General features: G+C 42.7%; 1 protein-coding gene across 8 annotated transcripts in view; it reads left to right on the forward strand.

Moving 5' to 3' along the window:
* adgrl2b.1 (adhesion G protein-coupled receptor L2b, tandem duplicate 1) overlaps positions 1–15,885 on the forward strand; it is a 92,030-nt gene that overhangs the window by 21,710 nt on the left and 54,435 nt on the right. For all 8 annotated transcript variants that reach the window (XM_085255935.1, XM_085255937.1, XM_085255938.1 and 5 more), the window contains exon 3: positions 14,924–15,137. In XM_085255935.1, coding sequence (XP_085112061.1) covers positions 14,924–15,137 — 214 coding nt within the window. The remainder of the gene's footprint in view (positions 1–14,923; positions 15,138–15,885) is intronic.

Genomic DNA, 15,885 nt, shown 5'->3' on the forward strand with positions numbered 1-15,885 from the left:
CCCCGTTTCAGTCCCATTGTAACGGGAGACAAAGTAAGCCAAAATCGCATGCTCGTGTGCCAAGCATTGATTACACATAGATGCTGAAGCACATTATTTTGGGGCTTCCTTTTGAATTTGGATCTTTCATTTTTCTCCCTCTCTCTCTTGCTGTTTTGTTCTGTGATAGATACACCCTACACTTTTATGTTATTCCTGGTTGTAGCGTACAGTTTTTTATTTTATATTAACAAAGGTAGCAGTGCAGTCTAGTATAGAGCAGGCTACCTCTTCAGTCTTTTTTTTTTCTTTGTAGATTAGCAATTTTAGATAATATGGAAGAGAGTCTTACTGAGGTACTTGAAGAATAGCCCTCTGATTTGGCCTGGCTTAGAAACTGAGCTGAATAGTCCTGTTGAATTTCTTAAAGAGGAATACTGCTTTGGTATGCAGAAAGTGCGGGTTTTGGGTTTCAGTTGATGTGAGGGCTCTCAGGCCTAAGAATGCATATTTGCCCATCCGTCAATAAAGGAATGTGTGTGTGTGTGTGCGTGCGTGCGTGTGTGTGTAGGTTCATCTGAAAACAATATCTGATTCTATCCACATGCCAGTCACCTTCAGCCAATGCAGCCCGGAGGGTTTTGCATCCCAGGGCTTATGATCTGCGTTTCCCTGAGAGTTCCTGCAAGCAAAACTCCACTTGATAATTACCTCCTGTCCCTCGCCAGGAGAGGCTATAATCAGGTTATGATTTTCACCCAAAACATTCCCCTTGCTTTGAAATGCTCGATGACATACCTGAAAAGAGGGTGATTTTTTTCACTCTACTGGTATTGACTTTCTCAGCCAGCGGGGAAGAAAAAACACCAGTTGAGCTCGGTTTCGGGCAGACTCGTGCAGAATCAAATGGAATTGACAGCATTATTTTTTTAAAGTGGCATTCACTTAGAGTTATATACAGCATATTTCTTTATTATAGTAATGTATAAAATGACAGTGTGTGTGTGTATGGGGGGGGGGGACTAGGGAGTTGTTTCCTGAATCTGCAGCTCTGCACAGCTTTATCAAGTTTTATTGCATGTTTCAGCTTATTGTTTAGCTGCCTGTAATTTAACCCTGTAAAAAGCCTATGAACTATGAAATAATTACCAGGAAATGCTATTTTTTTTCTAAAAACGGACTGTTTATTGAACCTGCTGACATATCAGTTTGCATTTATGAGTTTTCATTTGCATCATTTTTGCTGCACCTGCCTTTTTGTGCTATTTATGGCTCGCATTTTGTTCATCTTAAACAAAAACATATGAGGGCATTAGGGTTAAAAAAACACAGATGATGGTGATCGGGGTTATAGGGTTAAATGTTAACTGCTCTAATAAAAGAGGCCAAAAAGAATGCTGCTAAAAAGCAATAGGAACCACTGATTCACCACCCAGACAGCAAACACAGAGTTACCAGAACCAAAAAACTAAAACAAGGCTAAATATTGGCTCTTACCACCCATAGACGATGAGGTGAAGAGGCAGACGTGAAGGCAGCAATGCTGGCTTTTATCCACACGTCACTTCCTGTGAATCTCTTATGTGTTTGTGTGTTTAGGTGAAGGCAGTTGTTTACTCCAACACTAATAAGAAAAACTTCTCTAAGCTGTGACCGAACTAGTGTCAATGTTTCAAACGCCACACTTTGCCTAATTCGCCCTGCATTTCTTCCACGATTATAAAACAGATCTATAAAATGACGCGTCTGCTGGAGTAAACTGGGGCATGCAGGTATCACGTTCGTTTCAGATGTTTCAAACCGCCTAGATTGCAAATATGAAAGAAGACGCCCGGATTCAAAGTGAGCAGCCACGAAGGTGGGGCGAGTGCACAGGTACACGCCTGCTGTGCCTGAATGAGAGCAGTTATCTAAGTCTTTAAAGTAAAGAGAGACAGATGTAAGGAGGGATTATGTCATGTAGTCAGTGTCAACACTTTCCGTTGGCTGTTGTGTTTGAATACCAAAGGAGAGCAGACAGCGCAGCCTTCGTATCAAAATATTGCACAAAAGAGGAATGTAAAAAGATTAAGTAGTTTATGTTTGATAGCTGTGCCGTATCTGCAGAGACGGAGGATCAGAGCAAAGAGGCAGTGTTTGTTTAGGTCCTAGAAATTGTTCCAGCATGACGAATGTGTGAACGAGAGGCATTAATATGCAGCGTGTTGAATAATCAAGTCGGCGGACTCGAGAGTCGTTTGTAAGGAAACTGCTAAATGGTGCACTGGAGTCGCCCTCCCTGCCCTAAAACAAAAAAGTTTTTTGCAACGTTATGCTTTTTGGTTTTCAGCCCCCGCTGCTCAGGATCACTCGCTGTTTGCTTCTCACTAAGAGAGTTTTTTTTTTTTTTTTTTTTAAACTGTAAAATATTACTTAGTCGAACACACCAGCATGCCTGCGTTTCTCCCCCGAAAAGGTTGTAAAGGTTAATGTTACGTCTCAGCTCAACATTTGTCTCAAGCAGCGCCATACATTGTGCTGATGGAAGACCCTCCTTCGTGCCACACTGGTATTTGCAGTCCTGGGGTTGACTGAAAGGGGGAAGCTATTGTGCTGCAACTCCTCTCTGGCCCGGGGCCATACACATCCAGTCTGTCATCCATTGATATGCTTGGCTTGCCATTTTATAATTCATATTGAATGCTGCGGGTCCATGGTAGGGCGATCATGAATTATCAGCTAAACCATGGGAGATTCACAGATGACTGGTCAATCTGTGTGGTGAGAACAAGCACAGAGGAAGGGAAAAAAAAAACTGATATATCAGGCTTGCATGGAAATTTTTGGCCAGCTGGAAGCATTTCAAAAAATAAGGCAGGGGTTCATCATTTGAATTGAATGGACTTTGCTTCGTATTGAGAGGCACGCTGACACAAATAAATCGTCCCATTTCTCAGTCGCTCCCTCTCATTTGCTAATACAATTCTTTCTGCATTTTTGCCACAATCTCTGGTGCACGCGGCGTTTCGCTTTTCCGCGCCGCGGACATATTTCTGCACGACACAGCATTACAATATACTGTTTTAATAATAACCGAGGACCTGGAAAGTTTTAAATCATAGGAGAACGCGAAATTGAAATGAGCCAGAGTCGCATGAATCTTCGGGATCAGGATTTCGCTCAGAGGAAATGAAATACAATATCGCCCTCGATGGGGTCATCCTAGATTTATTGCAACAGCGATTTCCTGAGTGCGGTTTTTTGAGAGCGAGAGCCTCCTTTCCTCCACTGTGTGTTTAGACGTGATTGTAAAAGTCAGGCCGACGAACAAACACGTACTTTATGGGGCCGAGAGCTGCGCTTTTATGACAGTTTAATTTCAAATGTTAAGCGGGCCTTAAATTTCAATAGCATCTCAGAGTTGTTCACTTCACACCCCTTACGGTAACAAGTTGTATAAACAGCGGACCAGATGCCCACATGACGTCGTCCTTTCTTAAGTACTGTCTTCACGTGTATTCTTTCTTCTTTCCTTTATCGTTTTCTTTCCTCCGGGCAGGCTAATTCAAATAATAGATGAGCCCGACGTACAACCACAAAGTACTTTTCCTCCGATTCTAAACTTTTGGATTTGCTCAGTGTAAGTCGCTGCTTCACAGGAGGGTTCAGCTGTCATAACAAAGTAATGCATTTAATCTTGAAAGGAAGCAGAAGGGTTTCAAATAAAATCAATTCTACACTATAGGAAAGCAGCCGAGTCCCCCCCCCCCCTTTTCTTTCTTTCTTTGTATGTGAGAAGGTGTTTTGGATCTGAGACAAAATTATTTACGGAGACAACAAGAACCTGTCGGATTTTAGTGTTCCCAACACTTCTGAATAGCTGGAAGGCACGTCAGGACTAATTTATTTGAACAAAAAGCTAAACAAACATGCAAAAACAAAAGCAGCTATATAGCATTAAACACCAAAGGGAGACTGTGCAAAAGCAACAAAAGCAGGTTGCTGCTATGAATACCTGCAACTTTTTTTTTTTTTTTTACACTGCCACTCCAGGCGTTTTTTCCCCCCTGTTATCACAGCATACATTTTGGGCACTAATTTGTTAAGGACAGCTTGATGATGGCGACGCGCAGTGCATGTACAGAACAAGGCCATTTGAACAAAAACCTGGTTGTTGTTAGAGAGCGAGGGAGGCTACAATTATAATTACCCTGTGTGAAAATTGTTCAAAAATGATGCATTTGTCTCTACCTGTCTTTGTCGCTCCTTATCAGAACTGTCACAACAGCTCAGGTCTCACATTTTTGTTACTGCCGCTTTACACAGTAAATGGTGGTGTTAAAACTAATGTTGACAGTGGGGAAGGGATGGCAATCAATAAAAGAAATTACAAAGGATTCGGTAAAAACGAGCTTTTCGTGGCTCAGTTGTGCGTTTCGCTGCCTTTGCCGACTTTCAGAAGCGTCCTCTGAAGTCAGAGCGATATTTAAATATGACCTGGAAGTGGGTACGCTGCCACTGGTCTTATTTAATTAATTTTGCATCGCTAATGGTCATATATGATGTGAATCAATGTGTTTGATGTGTGTTGGGGTTTCTGTCTCTCGGCGCCTGCAGTCTTACTCTCACTACAGGCCATGAATGCTTCTCTGTTGCATTCACTGTATTAGTAATCTCCTCAGGCTGAGGGTCTGTGTCATAGAGCACGACCGCACATTTTCTTTTGTCTAGGAATTAAATGTCACCTCAGGGTGGGTCACCTGCAAACAAAAGGCCACCAGCCGATTTGCAGGTATAAACAGTCTAAGATAAGGAAGCCCTCTCCTGCCGTGCAGGAAATTGAATAAGTACACTGCAAAAAAAAGTCAGAGAAACAGCTAAGCACAAAGAACATTTTTGTTTGCCTTGCTCTATCAGTATTGACCTCCTCCTTGTAGTGTATATCCCTATTGAATGTGCAAGGCACAATGCCCTCATCGAAGATGAGGTGCAGGAAACTGTCTGTCATCAAGCCTCCCGCCACCCCCACCCCCCCACAGCAATCTGTGCATCTCTTATCAGTGCTCCTGTTTTCCACTCGCATTCAGCGGTATGCCGGTGGAAGGGAACGGGCAAGGTCATCACGCTCAAGTCAATCAAAGTGGTCAGTGTTGCAGTGATAGCAGGGGGCTATTGCTAAGGAATGTGTTCTTTTTTTTCATTGACTTTCCCGGTAAATCTGAAAGGCTTCAAAGGCCACAAAAGCTTTCTCTGTTGCCCAGTACAGTACGTATATATAGATCCACGACGCCCAGAAATCTTTTATCAGGAGTAATGGCTGCCAATAAAGAGGTTACTGCTCAAAGGCACTGAAGAAAATACTCAGAAAACATTTCTTTTTTGTGTCAAAGTAACAATTTTTCGATAGAACTCAATAAAGCAAAAAGACCTCAAGCCAGAGCATTATACAACCAAATACCCTAATAGATGCAGAGCCAGCACTTCACATGCCAGCAGATAAGCTAGTTTAAAAATTGCTAGCTTTGCCGCTTTCGTCCAGTGACCCTTGCAGATGGTGATCAATATTATGTCAAAACTGAAGTGAAAACAAGAAATACTAACAAGGAAGGCATTGTTGCCCATAAAATGCTAGCGTTCTGCTATTACATGCTTGGCGGGTTAAGAATTCTAATGTGGGAGACACACTCCCCTCGGTGGCACACATTTCTGAACAGAAACTTCAAAAGAGTTTAGGAGCGTGCTGATCCCAAATCAGTAGAAAACAAAAGAAGCTGCTTGTGTCTGGTAGCTTGAAATTCTTTGCTATTGCCTCATTTGATGTGCAGTATCCACATGATGAATGCTGTGGAGTGGCTGCTGAGGGTCAGTGATGCTTACACTAAACAACAACAACAGCATTAAAAAGAAAGTGGTCATTTGTCTTCAGTGTCACATTTTTTGGCATATAGGTAGTAGTATCGCCCGCTTCATTCTGGACCACCCCGCGAGTGGGAGTTCTCCCATGTTCAGAAATTTTCTGGTGCTGGTCTGTCAACGCTATTTATATTACCGCTTTTATTTTGCAAGCACACATGGGTGTGACCAACACATTTTTTGAATTATGATGACTTGATGTGCCAATCCAGCCCTCGTGCAAAATATCAAATAGAGTAGGAGCTCTAGCAAGATGAACACTGTTCAATGGATCTCAGGATGCATGCTGAAGACATTACTGATTTAAAAAGAAATCCCCCATTAATCTAACCCAGCACAGACTGAGCTTTAATTGCGTTAAAAACTGTATGTTAGTGTGCACTGACTCTGCACTAAATGAAAAACGCATGTCAAAATAAAAGATGCATGAAAGGGTTTTTCAAAAAAATATATTTTTCTCATGCACCAACAAAAGCCTCAAAAGAATATTGTGCTGGGATGAAACAGAGAAACACAATTTCATGCCAAAACGAGTACTAAAATTGCTCTGCACCACCTCATCTGCATAAACGCAGCCTGAGTTACCACTCCATCCACTTCGCCACAAGTGGGTTTTTTCAGATATACGAAAATACCAAAATGGACTTGTTACAAACAGAAGTGATAGAAGTGCGAATGTGTTAAAGACTACTGCAGGCTGGGAGTCCGCGTGAAGAGTAATTCCGCGTCTCTTATCAGAATTGTCGCTTCATTATCGTCTCAAGGCCCTGATCTCTGTCCCTTGTCATTCTTGTACTCTCTGACTCATTATTCGTGTCATCCGTGTTCCAGTTGCAGCCTTTTCTGACACCGTGTCAATGTGACGTCCAGAGTAAGCCTCCTGGGCTGTGCTCGGTACAGGCAGGGCTGAGTGAAGGAAGTAGGGGTTGATTAGGAGGGAGAAATGGGGAGATTCTGCCACAGCAAACAAAAACAGAGACACAAGCATGAGATGGAGACAATCCCACATCCTCCTTCATTTTCTCTTCCCCTGCTTCCCCCCCTCAATCCCCACCCTCAGGGGGGCACCTGACTTACTCCGAGACATTTTCTTGAGTGGAAAATCCAGCTGGGGTTTAAGTGCAGGGGTAAAATATGGGCTTTAAGGGGGAGTTAAGCATCACTCAGGGCAGATCAAACCTGTGAAACTATTCCCTCGCTGCACCAGGGAGACTTGCTTTAAGTCACCTCTCTTTCTTTGTGTTTCATCAACTCCCCTGAAGAGATGCAACAATATGTTAGATATTGAACAAGCAATGAACTAATTCTGTCAAAGTGGCACTCTCCCAGGAGCATATAGGATTTTTTTTCTATCTTCCGAGTCGAGCATCTTTTTCTAAAATGTTTAGCCTTCGTGACAGTTATTTGTAATTTCTAAGAAAAGCCTTGTTTGCTCAGTAGACAATACAAGGTGTCGAATTATGCTTTCCTTTAATCTGACTGATGTATCCATGGACCAAATAAAACAAGACATTCCATTTAGTTCCATCTCTCCAGCTGAAAATTCCCTGTCATGACGTGCATTACACGCTGACCCTCTTTGCATTTAGCAGATTATTAGTAATGTAATGATGCCCCCCTCTTCCCGAGCTGCTTGTCTTTGATGTGTGCCCACGGGGTCAGGGTTCATCCTACCAATCGACTGAGGAGCGAACCCTGATTTTCTGAGGCAAATTAAGACAGAGTCATTATAGCCTCCACTTTCTGATTTTTTTTTTTTTTCTTCAGTTCTTGCCCCATGAGGGAAATTCTTCATCTGCAGTCTTCTGCAGCTGAGCCGGCTGTTCTGAAGAGGCAAAAATAATCCACCATGTCGACTCGCATCACTTGTGGCAAAACTGAAACATTTTCTGAGAGTTTTGTAATCCCAGAGAGTGATTTCTGCAACATCAAAATAAAGTAGGCTGTGCATTTCAAGTATTTTGTTTTTGCCAGAAGTTACATCCTTAAAGGTACAGTCAGTTAATTTTTTTTTGAGGTTATTTAACAGAAAAAAAGGATACCGTACTTAAAAATCTAAGTATTAATTACAAACTTGTAATTAATCTATTAAAAATTCATGGGAGCAAGCGTTGGTCTGTGGAAGGTGCCATGTTTACCCACCATATTTGAATACAGTGGCCAGGAAGGACGTCTCCCTTCTGACTGATAACGTTTTACTCATGTGTCTTGAGACCGACCACATACGCAGCAGGCCAAAGTCAGAGAAAAGAAGTCCTAGGTGTTTTTGTGCTGTAGAGGGACATTTAAACTCGTGCCTCTAACTTCAGACGCTATTTAGGATCATACCTATGTTTTACCATCGGAGAAGGACTTCCCTTTACCAAAGAACTAAAAATCCTAAACAGGCTTATTTATTCCTGATATTGTCACTATTTCTTATTGTTAGCAGATTAGACATGCAAACCTCCCACCCATCTCCGCTGACAATGAGCCAGCTAAACGACAACAGGAGCTATAAGCTAAAAATCCAGTTAGGGATGTTCTTTCCCCCTGATAAACAGTTTGATTATATTCTTATGTCACATAACAGTTTATTCAGTAAACATCAGAGTAAAATGTTAGATCCACTTCAAGACAGTTTCACTAACGCTGGCTAACAGCAGCTAACAGCAGCTAACAGAGGCTAACAGCAGCAAAAAAAAAAATGCCAGTGCTTATAAACAGAGAAGCTTTCATATCCTCATCAACACAAATCAGTTATTGTGAACTCTCCTGTTGCTCCCTCGCTCCTGTTTCAGGGCCAGTTGCATGCTGTTTGATTTATGGAGGACTGCAGACAAGCATGTTTGCATGGGTTACGTAGCCTTCTGTGCAGACAAATACCAATGCAAACTAACACAAACGCAGTGCCATAAAATAGACTTAATCCAGGGGTTTCCCCACATAGAGAAGTTTAGTAGTGCATTATGTGTCTCCGTTTCTGCTTTGTTTTGCATATAAAGTAATGGTTAACTTGAGTGTGTATAAATTGTTCTTACCAAAGCCTGCAGATGTGTACACGGTTGGTCAGTTGGACCAGTTTTGTGTTTAGATTCCTTGAATTCACAGAGGGGGGGAAGAGGCTTTGAGCCAGATGACTGGTTGTCTGCAGCTTTCTATTCAATTCAAATGATTTTGACAGACCAGGACAGGCAAATGGTTAAAATGATGGAGTGAACATGTTAGTCTCTACATGTTACAGTCAGTTTTAACAAGCAGGATGATATCAGAAAAAAGCAAATGAAGAATTATAATATTATTTTATACAATATGTAGCAGAAACAGCTTTCTGGCATTGATAAACATCAATAACTGTCTTTAAAAGTCACAATGTGTCATTTCCACATGTTATATATGGATTTAAAAATAGGATTGTTTTATTCAGTGGTCCTTGGTGAGCATGTTGACAGATTTTGTTAGTTTTGAAAAGAGCAAGAAAAATCTATTTAATTTTGTTCAAGTTTCAGTTGGTAAAGATGGGAAGCCAAGATATTAAGGAAGTCTTTTGGAGTGCATGGACCTACATTGCATTGTGTAGACTTCATCCTTTGCATGGGACTGTAAATGCACTGTAAGTGTTTTCTCCATGAAGAAGAAGCTTTGAGGTTTTCTGTTTTATTTGCTGTGGGATCTTGTTGGGCCAAAAGATGCAAAAGCCAGATCCTGCCAGCAAGTGTCTCTCCCACACACTCACACACACAAAAGGGTGAGAGGTTGGGTACCCTGGGAAAATCTTGAAAAGTTCTTGTGCAGCTAAATTTAATATACATTTTGTTCTGTGGCTGGCTCCCTGGTTTGTGCCAGGTCATTTTTAAACATAAGCGGAGTCTTGCTCCATGTTAAAAGTGCGATGGTGTCATCACCTTTACACGGAACGTCTGCATTTCACGATGTTTTCGTTATTTATTTATTTTTAATGAGAATTAAGACCGAGGCGAGGAAAAAAAACCCCTACTTTTTTCTATTTATGGTTTTGCTGCTCCCGTTACAGAGGAAATATTACATGGCTGCATCAGGTGTGATATGGATCTAGCGCACTCTAAATGGATCCACCTGAGGAGTTAAGAGGCAGCAGCGGTGTCTGTCACGCTTAGCCTCAGCAAAATGACAAATCCTTCTCCTTAAACCCCCTCAACGAGACATGCACCAACATGGAGCACGTGATTTCTTTTTCTCCCCCCACCTCCTCCTCCTGATCTCTTTCTTCGCCTCAATATAAGAAATAAATTTAAGAGATGAATCAGAGAAAAGGCAATGAGCAAGAATGCAAAAAAGAAAAAAAAAAAAGTGGAGATTTTTGAAGGGGGAGTGCTGAATGCGTGTACCACCAAAGAGAAAAGGGATATGACTCAGAGCGCTTCATCTAACCACAAATGGACTCGGTCCTATATTGCCAGTTTCTATTTTAAAATTCTTATATCGGAATCAAGAGTGTCTGATAGCAGTTGTCTGGGAAAGGCGGGCGTGGTTTGTGGTCTTGTCTGACACTGTCTTTAGAAACACTTCCCAGCAAAGGTGGACCAGAGCTGGGACTTAAGTGTCATGGGAAACGGTGCCATATGTCCACGTTGATTTCCCGGTGTTTCAGCGCGTTTTGACAGTTGGAATGAAATATGATCTGCCGGTGGCGCAGCAAAGAGTTCTCGGGGTGTTGTCTGTATTTGAAAAGCAGGTGTTACTTTGTAAATCCCAAATCTCCTTTCTCATCTCCCACCTCGCTCCCGGCTTGTCTCTCACATCTGATGGGTGGTCATGTTCTGCATTTGGGAACATTTTAGGCAGCATCGCCGGATGCCTCACAAATTGAGGGATGGGGAAATAAAAAAGACTTTGCCTGCTGCCTTTGGACCGTGCAAGCTGAATTAGACCCAACTTTTGAGTTTGTTAGTTGAGAGGCATGTGCATAGACAGCAAAGGGTACTTGTGTTTTAATTAATACATGAAAGAATTACCGCAGTGGTCTCTTGATTTTTTTTTATGAGCTATTTTTTTCCCTCTCCTTGGCCAGCAATCAGAAAGTTCCCCTGAGCAGATTAGAAATACTTCAGTAAAGAACAAAGAAGCTGGGAAAAAAAGAGGCAAAATATTAAGAATTCAAATGAGACTTTATTATTTTCTCCCCCCCTTCCCAGTGAATATCTTTACTCCACTAGAGCAAAACCTGCTCTGTGACCACTCGGATATTGGATTATGGATGCATCTCCCACCGTTGGAGCAAAAGCTTGACTCCGAGATTTGCTCTTTCTTCCAGAGATGTCGGCTACCAGTAGTATGGGGAATGAAACAATATGAAAAGACAAACAATCCTGAAGTACTCCTGCTGTGACCTCTGTGGGGGCACTCTTATTTGACTAAAGGCTACACCCTCCTTTATGCTGTGGAGAAAGCGTCCCTGTCAAACCGAAGCCCAGAACAATGGGGGCCAGCCTCGGGGAAACAGGGCCATTTGCATGCAGCTGTTTGCCGTTTCCCGGACCACAAAGGCCAATCAAAGGATCCTTAATGGAGGATGACAAGCGTCAGCCAACGCCTTTGCTCTCTGTCTGTGCCAGCCCTCGCCGCTCTGTCTACCCTCCCAAAGTGGCCCACGTTTTGTTTTTTTTTTCCGATCGGGCATTCCTTAACTTTTTTTCTCTCTCTCTGTCCTGATGCCGTGGCCTTTGAAGGGTTAAAGGTTGGTCACGACAGCACTCTTGAGAGGGAATGCTCAGAGCAGCAAAGATCACCCCGAACATGTGTGTTACGGTCTGCCGCGTGCAGTCGCCAAATGGCGATACCTCGACACCAAACCTCCATTATCTTTTCGCTTCATCTCCAGGGTTTTAAGAGCCACGGAGTGTAAGTCTGTGGATGGTTTTAGATGCACCCATCTGAGCCACAGTGCCACTTCCAATTTCAAGGGTGTTGATAGAAAACAAAATATGTATTATGAGGGGGATTGTCACCAGTGAATTATAGGCTGTCAACTGGAGAAGCCAAAGAAGAAGAAGAAGAAGGAGGGGGAAAAAAATCACCCAGAATGCAACATATTGAGAAGCAGTCCCAGCCCTTGCTTTGCTCTCTTGAGCTCAATAGACAGCTTAGCAGGCAGGTCAGGGGGAGGAATCTGAAAAGCTACTTTCCTCTCGCAGTCACTCACTGACCAGAATGCATGATAAGACTTCATGTCAACAAGGCCAGGAATAGAGATCACAGCCAATTATAGCCAAGTCAAAGTGGTTACCATGGCTAAACATAATTCAACTCTCTCAATAATTTTGCCATTTCAAGTTAATCTGAGGTACGGATACATTTGGAGCAGTCTGTTCTCTGCAGTGTTTGTGTTATGGATTTTTCCTGCAGTTTTCTCTACACCGTTTTTTCTTTTTTCTTTTTCCTGCAGCTGGTGCCCTTCTGTCGCAATCTTCAACTGCTGCAAAGTTGAACAGTCAAACAAAGCACAGAACGCGAGATGAAAAGCTTTTCATGCCTCCCTAAGACATTGACATTTGTGCACACAAACAGTCTTCCCCCTCCTCTCCAGAATCTCGCAAAAGTTGTTTAAACCGAGAAAATCAACACGAAAGGATACCGACACCCAGAAACCTCTTATTGGCACAAGTTTTTTCCTTCACAGCCGTGTTTAAATCCTAAGATCTTAAGCGAAACCCAATTAAGTCGACCGAAAATATTTTACTTTGAATTCGGCTCTGTTCTTCTTCCTACAGTACCAAAAAAAAAATAAAAAATAAAAACCATTATATGTATTTTAACTTTTTTAGACAGATTTGTCATTACTTGCCCAATTACAAGTTGACAAGACGGTCATTAATGAGGCCGAGACTATCTACAGTTTGGAAAAGAAGCAATTTGTTCTTTAGGCCGCCAGTACGGTCTAGATACTCCCCCTAATTGATGTACTGTTAGCCTATAACCAGAGAAATCTATACAAGTGAGGGAGGAGGATGCCGCCGAGGCACAGGCCTAATCAATCGTTAGGCTTCTGTTGACAACAGCATGCTATCATGCCATAGCGGTCTGATAGATAGGCAGAGTAGTCAGTGGACAACCAGAGAAAGGAGGTTACAAAAGGCAGATGGCGTGTGCGTGCGTGTGTGTGTCCACGAGGGTGTTTCAGCCGAAAGACTCGTCTCCCTGCTTAGAATTTTAAAACCCAATGAAATGCATTCTTTCTGTCTGTCCTCTCTAGCTGCCGTGATAAACCCGTCACTCCTTCCATGAGGAATGGCAGGCAGACCGATCATTAGTCTTTGCAGCAAAGCCGACGACTTCTCTCTGTGTTTTATCATCCGCCATTCTGGACAGGTTTTCTGAAAGGTTTGGGTAATTGTAGTAGTTATTGGGAAAGATGGAGTGACCCCGCAGCCCTCCACTTATGGCTCGGCTACAATGACGTCTCCTAATGAGGTGATAAACAGTCCAGCTAAGCAGAATCTACTGGCCATTAGATAGATCATGGTATTATAATGAAATGTCTAGTGGCCGAATGCCAGAGAATTTATACCATTAGTTTCATATTTTGCTGTCCTGCTACTGCTTCTAGTGTGTGCAGGAGTTTTTCCTAATGCACAATGACTTTAACATTATATTCTCAACAGTGTGTGTTTCACAGATGTTATTTTTTTTGTCTGTTTGCTGGTGTGACATGTACAGAGTGACATAGAATATCATTATAACCGGGGCCAGGCACAGCGGGCTGGAATGGCTAGCAGACGTGTGTGTTGGGGTTTAAGGGTAGGAATTTCAAGCCCGAATCACTTCAGCTTTGAGCAGTTCAGACAATGCTAATTGCATCAGACCCTGACTGTCAAAAGTGTGAGGATAATTAGAGTGAGGGGGCAATGTGAACCCGGGGTGGTAAGTGTTAGTACATGACAATGCTCAGAAGCCAATGGGAGCATGGAAAAAGGTAACAAGCTGAAAGGAGGGCTAATTAGGAGAGAGCAGTGCAGAAAATACAAATGGTAGCTGCCCCCTCAGGGGCCCACCATTGCTGCAAACAACGGCGATTATTGGCAGTTCATGCAGCGCTCTGCTTGCACTTCTTAAATGGAACACATTTCCATGTTCTGCTTAGATTTTACCTAATTGTTTTCTCAAAATTGCAGACAGTTATGTTTTTTTTTTTCTTCCTTTCTCTTTCTTTCGTTTTTTTTTTTTTTTTTTTTGTAGTTCGGATCATTTTAACCCCACATAATGGATCTTTTTCTTTTGCTTTCTCCAGTTTTGTTCCCTCTCTCTTTGTAAATCATATCTGTGGCTCCACTCTATTCGTGATGCAGCAGTTTATTACTTAGGGGAAGAAAAAAAAGTTAGAAAACGAAATGCTGAGAAATAACCTGTCCCAGTGTAATTTGCTGAAAGGAGGCAGAGATTTGAATGAAATAGTTAATATTCCCCTTAAAGCAGAGCTATTTGGCTGCGCTCCATCTATAGATTTTTCCTCCTGTGTGGACTCCAGACTGTCCCCTGTTCGATTGCCGGCACTGTAAAATGGATTATATTACACTCCTTTCTGCTGGGATTTTTGCCCTTCTTCTTCTTCTTCTTCTTCTTCTTTACAGAGCAAGAAAAGCAAAAGAAACAAATGCTGGGGTGGAGGTCTCTAACGACCGTAAAACAAACTATTCTCTGTCCAGTTCAGTTTGGCTCTGCGGTGGTTGTTCTCTATAGGTGGAGACCTTCCGGATGCACTGTGGCCTTTGTATTTGCTCAAGAATTTATGAGGTTACCATTGGTCTCCAGTGATTCAAAATTTGATGTCTTAGCCAAAAGGCTTAGACCACAAAGCGATGGAGACATGAATTGTTTCGTCTTTCCCCGGTCCTATATCGCGTGTAATGGCCCTTCTGTTTAAAACTGTGGTAAACATTGGACTGCTGTTGCCCATTTATTTTGCGCCAGCGGATTTTTACTGCATGATGTGTGGTCTTATTGTATCAAGAGCAGTGATCCTTTTAACTCGTTCTTTTTTTCCCCCCCTGATTTAATGTGCTTCTTCTCTGTCTCCGTGCGTCTCACCCTCTGTCAGGGTTCAGCCGAGCTGCCTTGCCTTTCGGGCTGGTCCGGAGGGAGCTCTCATGTGAAGGATATGCAATTGATCTCCGCTGCCCGGGGAGTGATGTCATTATGATCGAGACGGCCAACTACGGCCGGACTGACGACAAGATCTGCGATGCTGACCCATTCCAGATGGAGAACGTCCAGTGCTACCTCCCCGACGCCTACAAGATTATATCACAAAGGTAAAAAAAAAAAAGACAAAACTCTGTCATGAAAGGGCAGATCTTATTTCACAAACACAACCAGGAGCTGAGGACTAAAAGTAAGGCTCTCGTTTTTTTGTTTTTTTTCCCGTTCCCCCTTCTCTCCGCGCCAGACATTCCCTCGCACAAAAGAACTGTTAAAATTATCGCCCCACTCGTGCAGCCACCTACATACCGGACAATTAATCGACATCTCGCCCCTTGTTAAATGTAATTTGTTCGTCCATTGACGAGATTATGTAGGTGGCATTTGAAATTTTCGAAAACTGGGGTGCACATTAATTCTTGACAGGCAGGAATTGACATCCGTGCTGCAGAGCTCTTCAAACCAGCTGCGCGTTGTTGCCTCTGTTTGAGTCATAATCAGAGAACTGCGAGTCACATGAACACCCTCTTAATTCCCTATCTGGAACATTGGGCTTGCTTTGTTCAAACACTTGTAGTGCATTGAAGTGGCTTTGCCTCAGGTAGTGAGCAATGCCCATCATCATGCCTTTTATCCTGGTTACCCTCTCACAGGATGCTGCCTCTCTGTCAAATGACATCACAGCAACACTTTAGCTCCACTGCTGCTTACCCCTAGAGGAGTGTGTGTTTTTAAAGGGCACTGGATGAACTATTCATAAATAGTAACCAGCACAGTTCATCTTCTAATGCACTGCTCTGTCTTTAACCTGCCCCCCCCGTGCACTAGCTTGTGAGCATCATCGCCCACCATCTCAGACCT

The sequence above is a fragment of the Mchenga conophoros genome, linkage group LG18 (assembly GCF_057382185.1).
Source record: "Mchenga conophoros isolate Kocher_MC1m ecotype Shallow Benthic linkage group LG18, M_conophoros_male_GT1.1, whole genome shotgun sequence".
Taxonomy (NCBI): domain Eukaryota; kingdom Metazoa; phylum Chordata; class Actinopteri; order Cichliformes; family Cichlidae; genus Mchenga; species Mchenga conophoros.